Below are 16,513 nucleotides of genomic sequence, written 5' to 3'. Positions count from 1 at the left end.
TTCTCTCTCTGCCTCTCTCTCCATCTCTCATGAATAAATAAATAAAATATTAAAAAAAAGAAGTGTGCAGGATATATGGAAGAAAAATCAAGTGTATTAAAAGCATCAAATAGCAAGTCTCATAGATGGATATAAACACTACCCACTTTGAAAAACATCTTGGAAAAATGACTGTGCTCCCCTAAATTAATGTCACCATCATCCCAAACAAGGTCCCCACAGAACTTTTCGAGAAGCTTAAAGTGGTTCTGAAAAGCATTTAAGACAAAACGTAGAATGGCCACAACCTTGAAAACTAAGGATAAGAAATTTAAAACATAAAAACTATAGTAATCAAAGGCGGTGGGGGGGTGGAGGGATCCACAAAATGGGTGTAGGGGATTAAGAGGCATAAGCTTCCAGTTCTCAAATAGATAAAGTCACATGGATGAACAGTATAGCATAGGGAATACACTCATGGTGCGGTGACTTTGTTTTTATTTTATTTTATTTTTATTTTTTATTTTTATTTTTTTTATTTATCTATTTATGATAGTCACACACACACACACACAGAGAGAGAGAGAGAGAGAGAGAGAGAGAGAGAGAGAGGCAGAGACACAGGCAGAGGGAGAAGCAGGCTCCATGCACCGGGAGCCCGACATGATCGCACCCCGGGCCAAAGGCAGGCACCAAACCGCTGCGCCACCCGGGGATCCCGGTGTGGTGACTTTGTATGGTGACAGATGGTGGCCATACTTACTGCAGTGAGCATTTTGTAATGTTTATAATTTCGAACCACTCTTGTTGTACACCTTAAACTAGTATAATGTTGTGTCAACTATGCTTCAATTAAGAGAAACTATAGTAATCAGGATAATGTAGACTAAACAAAATCATCAATGGAAAAGAAAAGAATTGAGAAACAATCACTTACATGAGAATTGGTGGATGTCAAAAGCTATTTCAGGCTGGTGCAGAAAAGAGTCTTAGCTGTCTGGGGGTGGAAAATAAAGTGAAGGTCTTTTAAGATTTTAACTACAGAAGCTTAAGTAAGATGAAATCTGACTTCTAAAGTGGTAATAGATATATCAAGTGCATCACGGGCAGTAAAAAGACACATGATCGAATAAAACACTCACAAAAAGACATAAAGGATATTCACAGCAGCTTTATTCCTCCTAGCCCCAACCTGTAAGAGCTCAGTGTTCGTGAACAAGGCAATGGACCAAGTGTAGTCTGTTCATACAGAAGAATTAATACTTGGCTTAATAAAAAGGAAGTGACTGATTATAACTTGGGTCTCAAAAACATTAAACTGAGCGAAAAAGAAACCAGACACAAAAAACACCTGCATGACTGCAAACTATCCACAAAAACTAATTATGGTGGAAAAAATCTGTCCCAACCTCCAATAATACATTAAACTAACTCCTGGGGGCGGGATAGGAGGGACTGCCTGGGAAGGAGCATGAGAGAACTTTCTAGAATGATGGCAATGTTCCTCATCTTCATAGGGGTTTTGGGGACAGCTTTATCCTTGGCCAAAATGTAGCAGATGCACACTTAAGATGTGTTTTATTGTGTGTGAATTTTGTCACAAAAGCGAAAATTTATTAAAAAAAAAAAAAACTCTATGTAATATGTGTGCCGAATTTAGGGATGAGTACCGAGGACTATGGTTTACTCTGGAAGGCACCAAAAAGTAAGGTGGATTCATGGATGGATAGGTGACATTAAAAATAGCATAGCAAATTGCGAAAGGTAGAACCTAGGGGATGGGGTATTGGGGTTCTCTGTAGAATTCTTTCACCTTTTCCGTATATTTAAAGATCCTGATAATACAACGTGGGGGAAAAGTAGCAACAGACTAAAAGGAGAGACATTTCTGACATAAACGAGATTTTTTACTCCTGCTCTATAGAGCTAATCAACAGAAAAAACGAAAACCCCAATTGACCATAAGCAAAGGCCTTGATCAATAAGGCAAATGCCAGCAATAGCTGAAAAGATCATCCTATTTGTCAACAGAAAAATCTGAATTCAACTAACACTACTCCTCTTCCCCCTCCAGGCTGATAGAACATGCGAACACTTGGCAGCAGTTTGAGGGGAAGCAGGCGTTCTCACGTGCTGCTCGTGGTTGTGAGTGGAGCCAGGTTGGCAGCCTCTCCGAGTCCACTGAAGCTGATGCCCCGCCTCCCGTACCAACAGCACGCAACCCTCCTGCTTCTGGCAAGGAGCAGCTGGGCAGCACCTGGCAGCACCGGGCAGCCCTGAAGATCCAGAAGCGCCAGAAGCAGGACACCAGGCGATGAGCAGCGCACAGCTGTGCGCTTTGTTCATGCAGGTTAGAACGAAGTGGAGTCATGAGAGGGAGATCTAAGGCCTACTGCTAAGTCAGAATCCCGTACAAATTACGGCATTTATAGAAAAGGCAAAACCAATGTGGTGCAACGAAAAGGATCTGGAAAAATTCAAACTTGTGTGTTGGTGAGGAAGTAGGATTGGAGATGGGAGTCAAAACAAGCTGGATTTGAAGTAAATACGATCTGGAATAAATGGATACACACACATACCTATAGTTACAAGACCATGTTCATGTATTGCTCGCCTAATTAAAATGAAAAGCATTAACAGATCATCAGTTTAAAACAAAGCTCAGCTAATCTTAAATTTTCCCAGGATTTATTTCAGAGCAAAGGTGGTGAATTATATAATCACGGATTTCGGACTTTATAGCCTATACCCTCCAAACAGAGCTTTTTAAATTTCTCTGTCATCCCTTAAATCAGTTCACGAACCCATCATGTGGCACAGCACCCCCAACACTCAGGGAACACTTAACAAGGCGGCTGTGACCAAGTTCACACAACAGGGCTCCAGACACTTGTGGACCATCGCCTGGCTCTGCAGATAAGTCCTCTCCACCAAACAGACTTCCCATCTTTTGGTTTTTTCTTCCAACTGGGAGACAGGATGGGATGGCAGGGAATCAGCCCTAATCACTAATCAGTGCAGAGCTGGCTCCAGTACCCCACCCTCCACCTCCCCTACCCCCCCCAGGTGCTGAGTCATATCTGACTATGTGGGCAGAAAAGTGTGCAGAAGGTCTTGCCAGCCACTTCAAAACTTTTAAGAGTGGTTTGCTTTTAAGTATGCTACACAGAATTGTCTTCAAGCGAGAACTCACAAAGTCTACACACAGGTAATGCATTCTGTGACTGATAAAGGGCAGAGGTGTGGGTGTGTAGATATTCATGAACAGCCAGCTGTGTCTCCACTGCTCTGTGAAACAAACCAAACAGCTCACCAAAATTAGTTGAAAGTTTTATTTATATAAACTTCATTAAGAACATAAAAGATTAAGTTTCTTAAAAAAAATCTGCAGTTATTTACAGCAGTATTGCACAAGTAAAGTGGCAATTACCCTGTCAAAATTCATCAGTGCAAAACACAAGTAAGCCAGGGAAATCGCAATACAAATGCTACATACGCTGGGTCCTAGGAAACAAGTTAGTGACGGGTCAGTATACAGACAGATCAGTGCTATTTATAAATGTGTACCTGATGAGTTCTGATACAGTAACTAGTGGTCACAGAACCTAGACATACAACTTAGGGGAGCTTCTAAAGTCTGATTCCCAAATAAAAGTAGTCAAGTTACCTAGCTGGGAGCTTGAGGATGCTTCTTGAATACAATGCCATTTGGAGAACAGGAGTCACCTCAGCTGGTTTAGCGTCACGTGTGGTCACATCCCTGCACACATGTGAGTGGGGAGTGGACACACACAGGCACCAGGCTAAATCAGCAGGGATGATAGAACCATCTACGGACATGGGACCCACTAGGAAGTCTCTCTACAGCTTCCACATTTTCACATCCAGTATCGTGGGACCCCCAATCTCTCTCCAAGCCAAGAAAGAAGCAGAAGGAAGACCACCTGAAGCAGGCTGATCAAATGTAGGAACCACACGGTTCAGGGCTGGGGGGAAAGGTGTGGGGGGTGGGGGGGGCGGGGTCTGTACAATTACCATTAAGTCCACACCTCAAAGCACAGGACGGTGGTGGGTGGGGGATAATTCAACTACTCACCAGTTGCCATAAAAGGGATTAGTGACATGAAGTGGACCTGGCATCACTCTCGAGGCAGGAGCAACCTGTCTCACCTGTCCCTTCCTCTTGCCCTGAACTCCTGGCAGCACCTCCAGAAGGGGCCTGTTTTTAGTTTTCTGAACACTGAATGGCCAGGGATAAATTTTCAATAGAAAAAAATTTGTCCCAACCTCCAATAATACATTAAACTAATAATAGTAAAAGAGATATGGCCTGGCATTCATACAATTTGCTTCCATGAGAAGCTAGCTAGCGCTTTTGGAATAGAAAGTAACTGGCTATTTCTTGAAGAATTTTGTAGCTGGCCGTATTTACGGTCTCTCATTGGTGGCTAAACACAAACTTCATCATAAGGATAGCAAACCCCAAGAATCTAAATCCGCGTGACCAGAAAGACCAGGAGACAAGGCTGGAGGGCCAGCCTGGGAAGACCGTGTGGTTCAGTCACCACCTCAGGGTTAAAGCAACTAATGGTACAGCAGGGGGGTGGGGTGAGGAGCAGGGAGGTCAACACTTTTCAGAACGTAAGACGTTAAATAAGCAAGAAATAAATATACAACATTTCTACAAGTTACAGCATCATGAAACAGTAGGACACATTACACAGAAAAAAGAATCTACAATATTTACAGTCCTCAATTCTGAAAAAGTTTAGTAAAAACAGTGATCTTTACTCATTTATGCTGTACAAAATTTTACAAGAAAGGTAAAAGAAGCACAATTGCACACAGACATTTGGCTCAGTTGGTAAGTAAAATCCTAATCTAATAAATAGTCAAAATATATACAGTATCAAGAAGGGCAAACAGGAGAAAGCTGTTCTCTACGGTGTATGCTTTTTTTTAATCCAAGGGATGTCTGACCTGGTTCCTCTGAAACCCCAAAGAGAATTCTTCGTGAACTCATTTTGGGGCAGGAGTACAGGTAACTGGAAGAATTACTCATGGGATTCTTTATTATGTGTTTATTGCATTTCTGTGATAGGTCACAGGACACTTTCTACAAACCTCACGGGAGAAGAGGTGGTCAAGGCACAAAACCCGCATTCAGTTTCCAAAAAGGGATCTAGTCTTTTTTTTTTTTCCTATAAAAAGTAAAAGAAATAAAAAATAAAAAGTCAAAGGTCTACCATAGTAGGCACACCTTCTGCAGGGAGGCATCTTGATAAACAGATACGTACAGTACAGAGACGTCCAGTCATCTCTCTTAAGTCCTGGTGCAACATCCTGCTCCTTAATACTACAATTCATAGAATCTCTTATTTCCTCACAAGCTGCTTCCATGGCCAGCTTGGAGGCCACGAGGCCACCGAGCCGGAGGTAAACCTGCCTATGTGGCCAGCACACAGCCCTCGGGCACCGCTCCCAGGGAGCCGCAGTATCGAAGAAACAGAGTAAAGTGCTCCAGTCAGAGAGACTGGCACTGAGTACGGAGATCCTGGGGAGGGGTGGGAGTGGGGCACCCAGAACCAAATACGTCTTTGGTGTGTGTGTCCAGCAGGTCCACCACCGCCTTACAACCGTGTGGACTTTATGACCCTATAAAGGGGTTCAAGACACATCAAGAACACAAGCTGACACTCAACACAGCTTTAAAAATATTCAAGACCCCAAGAAGACTTGGGGGTGGTAAAAGAAAATTCTAAAAAAGGAAGAATATTTGGAATCAAATATCTCTACCTAAAGGAAAATGTGTATATGCTGTAGATATATATAGATATATATTTATATAGAATTATGAAGATACAAATGAAAGGACCCCCTTAATTTAATCACGTGGAAATACTGGTCCTCTATGAGCCAAAAGCAAAACAATAGTTGTTGGCACTGATTCGTTTGGAAAAAAAAAAAAATCATGTTTTTCTTTTTAAAAGCTGTTTAATGATCTGAGGTTTCAAAATCTGTAAAGAGTTATAGGGTTCACGAAATGATCTCTACCTCTCCTCTTTCACCGCTTCCTGATCTTTTTCTTGGGTCTCTCCAAATTGTTTAATGCCTTTGAAATGACGGGCCAACTCATGGTGACTCCATTCGTTGCATCCCTCCTAGGCAGGTGTGGAGAAAACGAGCACCCCAACAGAGGTGGATACACAAAGGATGGTCCAACAAAACTCAACTGTCCCGAGTTACGGAATAAGCCAGAGAGACATGTCAGAAGGCTGAGAGGTCACTTCAGATTCGAGCTCCGATGCCCAATTTTTATGGATCTGCTAAAAGCAGAATTAAAGCCTTTATTTCAAAGTGGATTTAAGGGGAAGCAAATGTCAGGCATCAAAAGCCAGATGAACCTGGAGTTGGACAAAAAGCCTGGATGCCCAGGGAACCGCTGCCTAAAGCCCCGCCCACAGCGTACACCAATTCCCACGAGGGCCGGAGCTCCAACACTTGCAACCCAAGGAACTCAGCTGCAAGGGGGCACATTCACCATCTGTGGCCTAGTGCTGACAATGCATCTGTGACTATGGGAAAGTTTGCAACCAGAAAAGCCCACAGTGCCGAGGGGTACAGTACCTGTCTGTGCTAGTACTGCTACTCCTTCTCCCAGGACACTGGTGAATGAGGAGCCCATCAAAGGCGAAAACCAACACCAAGCACGTCCCAGTGAGTATACTACCAAAAGACAGACCAACTGGGCTGTGGTTGACACGGGCAGATCCTAATTCACGTTCTGACCCAGTTACCTTTTATCATGAGAATACACTGGACCAAATCTGTGCATCGGCGTCCGGACAGACTAGAGGAGCATCATAGGAGGAAGCAAAGAGGAATGCATAAAACAGAGCTTTAAAATTTTGCCACAGATGCAATCGAATTTAAGGAGGTAAATATTTACAATCCGGAGTGGCATATCAATACAGGCTGACCACAGACCCCCCCCCCCCGCCCCTTTAATCAGTTTCGTTTCATAAGAACTTTTTTGGTATTAATGATAAAAAAAAAAAAAGCATGTCAAAGAGCCAATGGCAGGGAAGGGAGGGCGCCATCTCATATCTCTCCCGTTTAAAAATTCTGTACAGTAATCTCTAAAAATAAACTAAGGCAGCTTTATCAATTAGCTGGCTCAGTTTCCACTGCAGAGTTTACATAATCCTCTGAGAGTAGGCAATAGGTTCTTAAAATCTTAGTACAAAAATCATTCACAAGTTGGTTAAAAAGTTTCCATTTCCTTTTTGAAAAACCTGTTCTTACTAAAGAAGGTGGAAAAAAACCCACACCGTGTGTAAACACCATTCTTGCATAAAATCCTGCTCCAAAGAACCATGATTTTTACATTAAAAAAAAAAAAAAAAAAAGAATCCTCCCTCATTTACATTCACAACAAACTTCCATTAGCAATTCTGCCGTGTGGTGAACAGAAAGGGCAAGTCCACATGCAGCGCGGTGTCCTCGGAACGCGTGGGCCGGCCTCCCTGCGCCCTCTGGGGCAAGAACCGCAGGCCGCGCGGCAATCAATGGCACCCCGACACCGGGCGCTGGGGCTCGTTGCTCTGAACAAGCGAAATGTCTGCACGCATCTGGCTCTGCAGGGAGCCCGTCGTCACTGCAATCTCCACACCAGGCGGACGATGTAACGTAACAGTCGTAAGATAATCATTTGGGGGTGGGCTTCGGCTGCTTGGTAATTATTCAAAAAGACCTGAAACAACAATAGGAAAGCTCCTTAGTTTCTCAGTCCTCGCTGTTCTTGGGCGGGAGATGCCTATAATTAAGTGAACAGCCCATCCCACTGTAACAGGTATGGAGGAGGGTACCCCTTTAAGAGGGCTGTGCCCTCCGAGCACTGGTCCTCCCCTGGGCCTGCGAGGTGGGAGTCCCCCCCCACCTCCCCCCACGGAGGGAGTACACTACACCATGTGATGTGCTTCTTTAAAAAGCAACCAAAGAATGCTTGGAACCACCAAGAGAATCCCCAAATCTCTGTATGCCCCTTTAAAAACATGTATTCTTTTCTACAGGCGATGTCATCATTGGCCAGAACTACCTCGATTGGGAAACGCCATCAACCTGTGTGCAGGTGCTGAGAAAAGTCACTGGAGTTGGTGCCCTGGGGAGCGGGAGGGGTGGTGGTGGGGGCAGAAGGAGGTGAAGGAACTGTCTTCACTACCCAGGTTAATAATGTTCAAATATGTGGACTCCCGTAAGGGTGAATTTCTGGTAACTGCAGTCTACTTGAGAAACCAGTGATTTGGGGTAATTTGTCCTAAGAAGCTAAATCAAGAGGTGCACTGATGCGCCGCTGTGCCTCTGGCTGCTGGTGGGTGGCTCTGCTATATAAACACTGGTGGCACAGCTCTGTGTCCACGGTCACAGACACAGGGAGGTCAACCCCCAGCCTCCCAACCCTTGCAGGTAGCAAAGAGCAATTAAAAATCTAAAAAAAGGCCTCTTGGCCAGTGACCACCAGATGTTTATGACAAACTGAGAAACCGTTCAAGAAGGAAATTGCTAGATTAAAGGTCTCAGGGGTCCTCAGGTCTTCTGGACGGCCTGCCTTGGAGTTCTAATCTATTCTGCAGGTAAAGTGCAAGGTATACATTCAGAGCAGCGAAAGGCAGCAAGGGACACATCTGCCTCTGTGCCAGGAGCTACAACCGGTTTCACGATTCATGTCTATCCTGGTCGTTTCCTTCACGAGTCATCTACTCCTGAGACCAGCTCTCTGCTGTTTGGGGCTCTCCACGAGCCCTGGGCAGGTGAAACTTCCCACACACCACCGTGGAACTGCTGGCCACCAGCAGGGCTGGGAATCTGTGTCCCCTGTCACAGGCCAACATTGCCCACAGACACCAGCTGCCAGCAAAGCCCCCGTTTGCGACTGTTTACACGAGCTCTCAAGCACTTGTCTGACAGAATGGGATTGTGATAAGGCCCGGGCATTTCCCGTTCTCCTTCCATAACCAGACTGGAGGAAATCAGCTTTCTGTAAGCGATTCCTGTACAGGCGCTCTGTAACCACAGTCTGTGATTTTTATCTGTTTTACACACAAGATTGCTTTGTTTTGATTTAACTTTCAAAATTACTTTGCTTTTTTCTGTGTGAGAATAATTTAGGGGAAGGTTAATTTTAGTTGAGCCTAATATTAATAGGTTGAAAGAGGCTTATTCAAAATAAAACCACGGCTTACTAAAATGAAGAAAGTGCATGCAGAGCTAAGCAATTACTTCAAGGTGGGAAATCGCCTGTCAGCCAGGTGTCACTGCCAGCCTCCGTGAGACCAGAGAATGGGGTCAAAAGGACACCAGCGAGGGGACAGGGTCACATCAGGGACAGATCCCCAACCGCTTACATTTAGCTAATTTTATATTCCAGAACTGGCAGCGCCTGAGAGAAATCCTCCAGCCACCCTCTGAGGATATTGGGTGAATGAGGGTGGCTGTGACAGTAGTAGGTCAGAGTCCCATCGTGATTTTAGAGTTCTGTTTTTGTATCTTCAAAGTGAAGGACATGGGGTGGTGGTGGTGGTGGTGGTGGTGTTTAAAGGAAGCCGGGCAAGGGGCAGGGGCAGGGTCCAGGCTGGAGATTTTGGCAAAAGAAACACCTGATCCTTGACAAGCAAGAAGATGCTACATATAACTCAGGAAGGACAGGCAGACACCTGCCCTCTTGGGAAGCATGCATAACAACATGACACACGCTTTTAAGCCAGCGAAAAACTGCTTTTGGACAACATTCAATGGAGGAAGCCATTACGACTAAATTCAAAGGCCACGCCAGTCCCAAAAACCCTTGACGGCTGGCACAGCTGGCTGAGGCTGGCGCAGCTCAGCGTGTACGGCCCATTGCGCAGCAGCTGGAGGATGGGCAGCTCCTGTTTCCTGCAGACTCGCTGCCCTCTAGCACCTGCAGCCCTACGAATGAGCTTGTTCAGGGGAGCACACAGTATCTGTCCAGTGAAACCAGCGTGGGGCAGGTGGCATGAGGGTGCCAGCAAGTGAGGTGGCCCAGCCAAGCCCCAGCGATCAGCTCTAAGCACACTGCCATCAGCACAACCAGCCCAAGATCTCAGACCTCTGGCCCCCAGGACTATGAATAAACACAGTTCTGTTGTTTAACACACTCCCCAGCCACCACCCTCCCACCCCGCCCCCACGGTACTTTGTTACAGCAGCCCTAGCGAACGAATACACCCTCTCAAGCTTAACGAACATTCTTGGTCCTTCCCCCTTTAGAAAAACAACACTTCTTAGATCAGAGTGGTGTAATGCTATTTTAATCTAACTCAGTAAAGTACTTTAGGAAGATACATTAATAGGATGCATTTGGGTAAAGGAGATTATTAAAAAAACTAAATATAAACAATTTTATACATTACAGTGAACTCTTTTGTGTGTGCACACATACACAGGCACACCACACAATCACAAATGCTTGAAAAGTGTAGGACCCCATCCTGTTGGGTCTTTTTATCACCGTGCTCTAGACCAGGAACTGTATTCTTTGGGGTAATTAACTTTTATGGCCATCCCATGTGTCTAGAAGAGGATTCCTTCAACCTTCAGCTTTGACCCTCCAGAAGCCAATTTTGACAGTCTATGATCCTATCTGGGCCAGGGGCTCCTGGAGCCCCCAACTCTGAAAGCCATGTCTGCATCCATTAGATCTGATAGGCAATACCTGTGTCATGAGCAATGAGAGCAGAACAGCAATGCACAGCCCAGCCTGAGGGTTACCCATGGGTGCTACCAACGGTGACAGCAGTCAGTAAGAAAGCCATTGTCACTGCCCTGCCTCTGGAATCAGGATTCAGGTCATTACTTTACAGGCAAAGGACACCTACACATTCCAGTAAAATGGGAGACCTGTGCCAGAGCAGCGTCAAGATGCTGAGGGTCCTTCCTGTAGCAAGAAAAATGCAACAGCATCTCTTTTTATGAAGCTTACACTCTGATGAGGAGGAGCTGTACAAATAAATAGGTAACAGGACAATAGCAATATACAGTAAATAAAATGGCAGAGAAAGCAGAGGGGTAAGTGGGACCCTGGGAGAGCCTGGGCGGGAAGGTGCAGAGCTGAGACAAGTTTCCCTGGTTGAGACTCAGGTACTCTTCTTGGAAGATCTGAAAAGTGTCCTTGGAGACAGTGTCAGGAACATTCAGCAAGGAATCCCCAAACAGTTCCTTTACATCCCCTTATATTCAGAGAACATGGGTTCAACCTGGGTGGCAGCTGGAGGTGGGGCTGTGCCAAGGGAATGCCCTTGAGCAGGGTCCAGGCAGACTTATTGGGGCCGACGGCATACAGGGCATACAATAGGGTGGGAGTTGGGGCACTCTGAGCCTCTGTGGCCCTGAAACACAGGACTCAGGCTGGGGGTGGGGCTGGGACTACTCTGTCTGTAGCAGCTGAAGAGAGAGGATGACTGGATATACAGTACCAGTTGCCCTGGTGGTGTCTGCACAAGGACCATCTTCAACTTACGCTCAAGACAACCAACGCAGTATCAGAATTTAATTACATTTTAAAGCAAAAATGATTAGGGCAAAACATCCTCTCTTGCCAGTCCAGGGAAGCAGGTATGCAAATACAAAAAAGAACCCAAACTCAGGATGCCTAGAGGACCAGTCAGAGTAACCACCACACACCTGTAGAGTGCAGCTCTGGACTCGTCTTCGCTCCCCCCGCAGGCCGATGTGAGCCCAGCTTCTAAAAAGCCCCCCCAAGATACATCAGGCCTTCAGACTTTGTGCGCCCTAGCCTGGGGTCCAGAGGAATCACTCACCGCCACCACTCAACAAAATGACATGCAGTCTTTGCAATAATGCTGTGGGCCAGTATAGCTCTCCTCCACATTTCACAGATGAGGTGATGGAACACACAAGCTCACCAATCCACGCTCCAAAGGCTGGGCCAAACGACTCAGCGAGTACAACACATATACATTCAACATTACTCAAGGGAGCTGACCCATAAACACACGTGCACGGTGTAAAAAAAACACAAAAGTTAAGAGAGATCAGAAATAACTTCAAGAAAGAGAGACTTAGAGGCTTATCCTGGGAAGCAGGGCTAAGATCTACTGTCAAAGAGCCACAGCTTGGCCAAGAATTTCCTGGCAGTCAAAGTAACAAGAGAAATGTGGAATGATGATCACCATTCTAGCAGAGAGCTCAATAGCAAATTCTAAGAGAGATGAACGAAAAAGCAAGGCATACCTATAGAACTCTTGAGACAGAGCAATTTTTAAACATGTTCAAAAACCCCTTCCTTATAAAATTTCAACACAGAATACCTAAAAGGTCCTAAACTTTTTTTCTCTCTTTTTAAAAGGCTGTACCTTTGAGTGATAACATATTAAAAGAGACTGAATTCTTGACTGTGAGACTCTGACAAACGGGGGAATGTCTGCTCCAGATCAGCAAGGAAGGATGTGTCACGTGAATGTCTGGATGGTGTCTGCTCCCCTAGGGGCTGATAAGGCATCTTTGGGACAGTGCTGCCATAATCAAAAGGTGACAGGGTGGGTGGGGGGCGGAGTATGGCCCCACTGATCATGATGGATGGAAGACCACCTCTGCCCATTCAGAACCTCCATCAATCTAAATAGTATTTTAATTTTTTAAAAGATTTTATTTATTTATTCAAGAGAAACAGAGAGACAGAGAGGTAGAGACACAGGCAGAGGGAGAAGCAGGCTCCACACAGGGAGCCCGACGTGGGACTCGATTCCAGGTCTCCAGGATCATGCCCTGGGCCAAAGGCGGCAATAAACCACTGAGCTACCCAGGTTGCCCTCTAAATAGTTATTTTAAATGACAAGTGATGGAGTCAGAGATCAGAGAAGAAAGGGGACTGCCACGTGGACGACCTTTATGAAGATATGGGGTGGGGGTCTTTCCACTTTGCCCCAGATCTTAGAGAGCAGGTTTGATAGCCTACTGATTTCAGGTGTCAGGCTGCTGCAGTTGCAGGGCTGCCTGGAACACCAAATTCACTTTCTATTCATCACCACGGCAACGGGGGTATTTGCATAGCTTGTGCCTAGCGCTCTATGATGTCAACACAGCTGTGGAAAGGGTGCCGGGAGCCCCTCCCCCGGATGTGGTGCTCCCACTCAACCAGCAGGAGAGTGCGCTCCCACAGTACTCCCGGCTGCCACTGACCTGCTCTGGCAGTGCGGTCACAGAAAACTCCCATTTGCATGAATCCGACTCTCCATTTTTGATGCATCATTTCAAAGAAAGTGTTCTAGCTCAGGCTTTTTGTAGAATAAACAATCGCTTCGCAGGTTAACTTCCATTCAGGCCTGGGGTACATGGGTTTCTTCTAGCAGGGCAGCACATCCCTCAACCAGGTAGATCTCTAATTTATCGGCTCTCAGACCTCAGACCCCAGGCTGGCTGCTGTGAAGGACCCTCTACCCTGTGCCCCAACCATCACCCTGGAGTTGCCCTGTGGCCAACCACTGAGAAGCCAGGGATGGTTCCTACAGCTCATGTGAAGCTCTATCTAATTTCAGGAATTAGATAAAATGCAAGCGTCAGAGCAAGAATACACCACCCTGAAATGGCCCAGCCTCAGTAAAATGCTGATGAGATGTAATGCACTGTAACCACAACCCAAACCTCTCTGCTCTGGTTCAGCTGGGATAAGTCTAGCGAAGGATGGTGAGAGACATCAGGTCAAGCCTTGCCTCGCCTCATGTGCATCTTCATTTCCTCCTCAAGAGTTTAAAAAACCCCAGTCAGACCTCTGAAGTCCCCCTCTGGGCACCTGCACCTCTGAATGGTTATGTGTGAATGGCCTGGGTCCCCCTCCCTGCAAGGCAGCCATGCAGGTGTGCGCACCTGCCACAGACGGATGGAGCACTTGCCGCAGGCAGGGCGAACGAACACCGTCATGCCCAGCGCCATGCCCACCCAGCCATGTGAACACACCCCAGCGACCCAGTCTCGTCTCCTGTTTGTGTACACCCAGACAGACACAGCATGCATCAGTAAGGTCCAATACAACTTGTGCCCCAGACAGAGAGTACTGAAAGGCGAACACAGTTAGTAGCATCTCTCTGAACTCTGAAGACCAACTGACACATTTCAGTTGTAGTTCAGAGAGACACCAGAACTGCTGGACAAGAGAGGACAGCAATTTTTAGCTCCATCCCTTAATATTTGTGTGACCTTCACCACATCCTTAGGAGATGGAGAGAAAATGGGGGCCCTAGAGGATATGAAGAATGGAGTCAGGATTCAAGGCCTCACTCCAAAGTTCTCACACTTTTCATGAGCCCTGCTTTCCTGTAAGGTCACGCTTTATCCCTAAGTCCTGTCAAACCTTTGCTCAGAAAACCTGCCATCAAAAAAGAAAGAAAGGAAAAAAAAAAAAAAAAACCCTGCCATCCACAGTCACCATCACGATAATCTGAATCGCGTGCTGTCTCAAAGGTCCCAGGGAAAAACATGAAGGGCTGAAGCCATAGGAAGGGGGACTCTTCGATCATCTTTGATCGAAGGCTCCTGAAACCATAACACTGCACTACATCCTCCAACGGCAAGGAAAACGCTCACTGAACCTGCAAACTGTATCACAGATGAATGACGGGCACTAATTCATTTAAGCTACTCACAACTGTTACTCAGACAGTAACAGAAAGTGGATTATTTTATTAACTTCTATGTTCAATTAATGAGGGCCTCAAAATGTAGTCAGAGAACACACATCCCTGGGTTTATGTTCAGTTTATGCTTTTCCTTGTACCTTATCTACAGAATAATATCATAAATCTGAGAATAAGCACAGAGGATTCATGTCGTAAGAAGGACAGCAGAGGAAGATTTCAAAGTCGCATGTAGTATATGAGAATACTAATGGGTGACACTTCCATTAAACTCTGGTTTCCATCTAGACCAGTCTGCAAGCCACCTCTCTCGCTCTACTTGGTCTGCTTTAGTGCTATACTTCAATAGGCCTGCAGCTCGGTCTATTCATGCCCACACATGCCTGGGACATGGAAGTAGGCAGTGTCAACAAAAGACATACTGTTTTCTTAGGATCCAACAATTCTTAGGTTTTCATTCACTTCTTGGCCAATCTAGAGAGTCTGACGTAGCTTCACATGCTGCTCACTGCAGTCCACAGGCAGGACATCCCCAAGTCATTGTCAACCAAGAGCAGTCTTCCTGTGCACAGAGCAACCTAGGCTGGACCACCTGGCTGCAAGGCACAGGGGAGACAGACATGGGGTAGATGATGGGTCTAATTACCCCAAGAGCACAGGTTCTGATGTTCAGAAGGGTCTGGCCTGTGCTTGGACTTCACCCTTGGCCCATGGCTAAGAATCCAATCCAAGTGGGCACCATTGCCTTGAGAACGGATGGTAAGCACACTGTGCTCCATGCTGCACCACTCGGCTACATGTGAGCCACTCGCCCTCTTCATAAAGCTAGAGATCCAACTTCTCGGAGAAATCTTCTTCCCTATAAGCCCACGGACATCCATGTTCCCAGCATTCACTGTGAGCTGGGGCATGCGGAGCTGGAACAGTAAAGGGCACTATGCAGGTATAGGCATTTCAGCAACATATGCCTTCTAGGAGTTATACTACCTCCAAGGGCTCTTGGGTTTTGCCCTGTAATATGTTCTATGTGTGCCTGCACTACTTTAATGCTTAATGACAGGTAAAAATGCACCAGGGTGCTGACATTGGCCAGATCTCGGCCAATCTGAGGATCAAAATAAGCACTGAGAGTAATGGACAGTAACCTGTAGAATGAAACAGAGACCCGTGAATTTAGGTTGATGAAGGAGATGAACGTATAATGGGGAAAGGAAGTTCTTCTTTACAAACATTTTCCTTCCATGAGAGATAGAAATGTACTGACATTAGCATGGAAGATGTCACCTTTGACCAGAGTCAACATCGCCAGGAATGAGACAGGAGGACTACCCATGCCTCCCAAAGCTAAGGGTGAAAGATACAATGTTGCCCCTGCCGTATTCCTGCCCTAAAGCCAAAACTTGAATGTCACCATGAGGAGACATTGGACAAATCAAATTCAGGGAGAATCTAAAAGAACTGTCCTGACCCTTCAAAAATGTCAGGGTCACCAAGCCAGGGGAATGGCTCCAAATTAATGGCATTGAAGCAATAAGACAACTAAATTCAACATGTGATTCTAAACTGGACCCTGGGCCAGAAAACAACTTTTTTTTCCTCCTACTATCAAGGACATTTTTGGCACAACTGGTAAAGTTTGGATGGAGTCCACAGATTACGTAACAGTACTGTAACATTGCTAATTTCCTGATTTTGAGAATTACACTGTGGTTATGTAAGGGAAATATTCTTATTCTTAGGAAATACACATCGATGTACTTAAGAGGAAAAGAACACCACACCTGTCATTTATTCTTAAAGGGTTCAGAAAATAATACGTATGCAGGTATAAAGGGGGAGAACAGTAAAGCAAATGTGGCAATGTG

At 45.7% G+C, this 16,513-nt stretch overlaps 1 protein-coding gene across 6 annotated transcripts in view; it reads right to left on the bottom strand.

Moving 5' to 3' along the window:
- Nucleotides 1-3,297: 3,297 nt before the first annotated feature.
- Nucleotides 3,298-16,513, bottom strand: part of BCL2L11 (BCL2 like 11) — a 47,578-nt gene continuing 34,362 nt past the window's right edge. For all 6 annotated transcript variants that reach the window (XR_007402947.1, XM_025453971.3, XM_025453969.3 and 3 more), the window contains one exon: nucleotides 3,298-7,732. Coding sequence is in view for 5 of the 6 variants with exons in the window: in XM_025453971.3 (XP_025309756.1) it covers nucleotides 7,634-7,732 (99 nt within the window). In the remaining variant the exon portion in view is untranslated. The remainder of the gene's footprint in view (nucleotides 7,733-16,513) is intronic.

Source organism: Canis lupus, chromosome 17 (assembly GCF_003254725.2).
Source record: "Canis lupus dingo isolate Sandy chromosome 17, ASM325472v2, whole genome shotgun sequence".
Taxonomy (NCBI): domain Eukaryota; kingdom Metazoa; phylum Chordata; class Mammalia; order Carnivora; family Canidae; genus Canis; species Canis lupus.
This window is presented reverse-complemented; position numbering and strand designations above follow the sequence as displayed.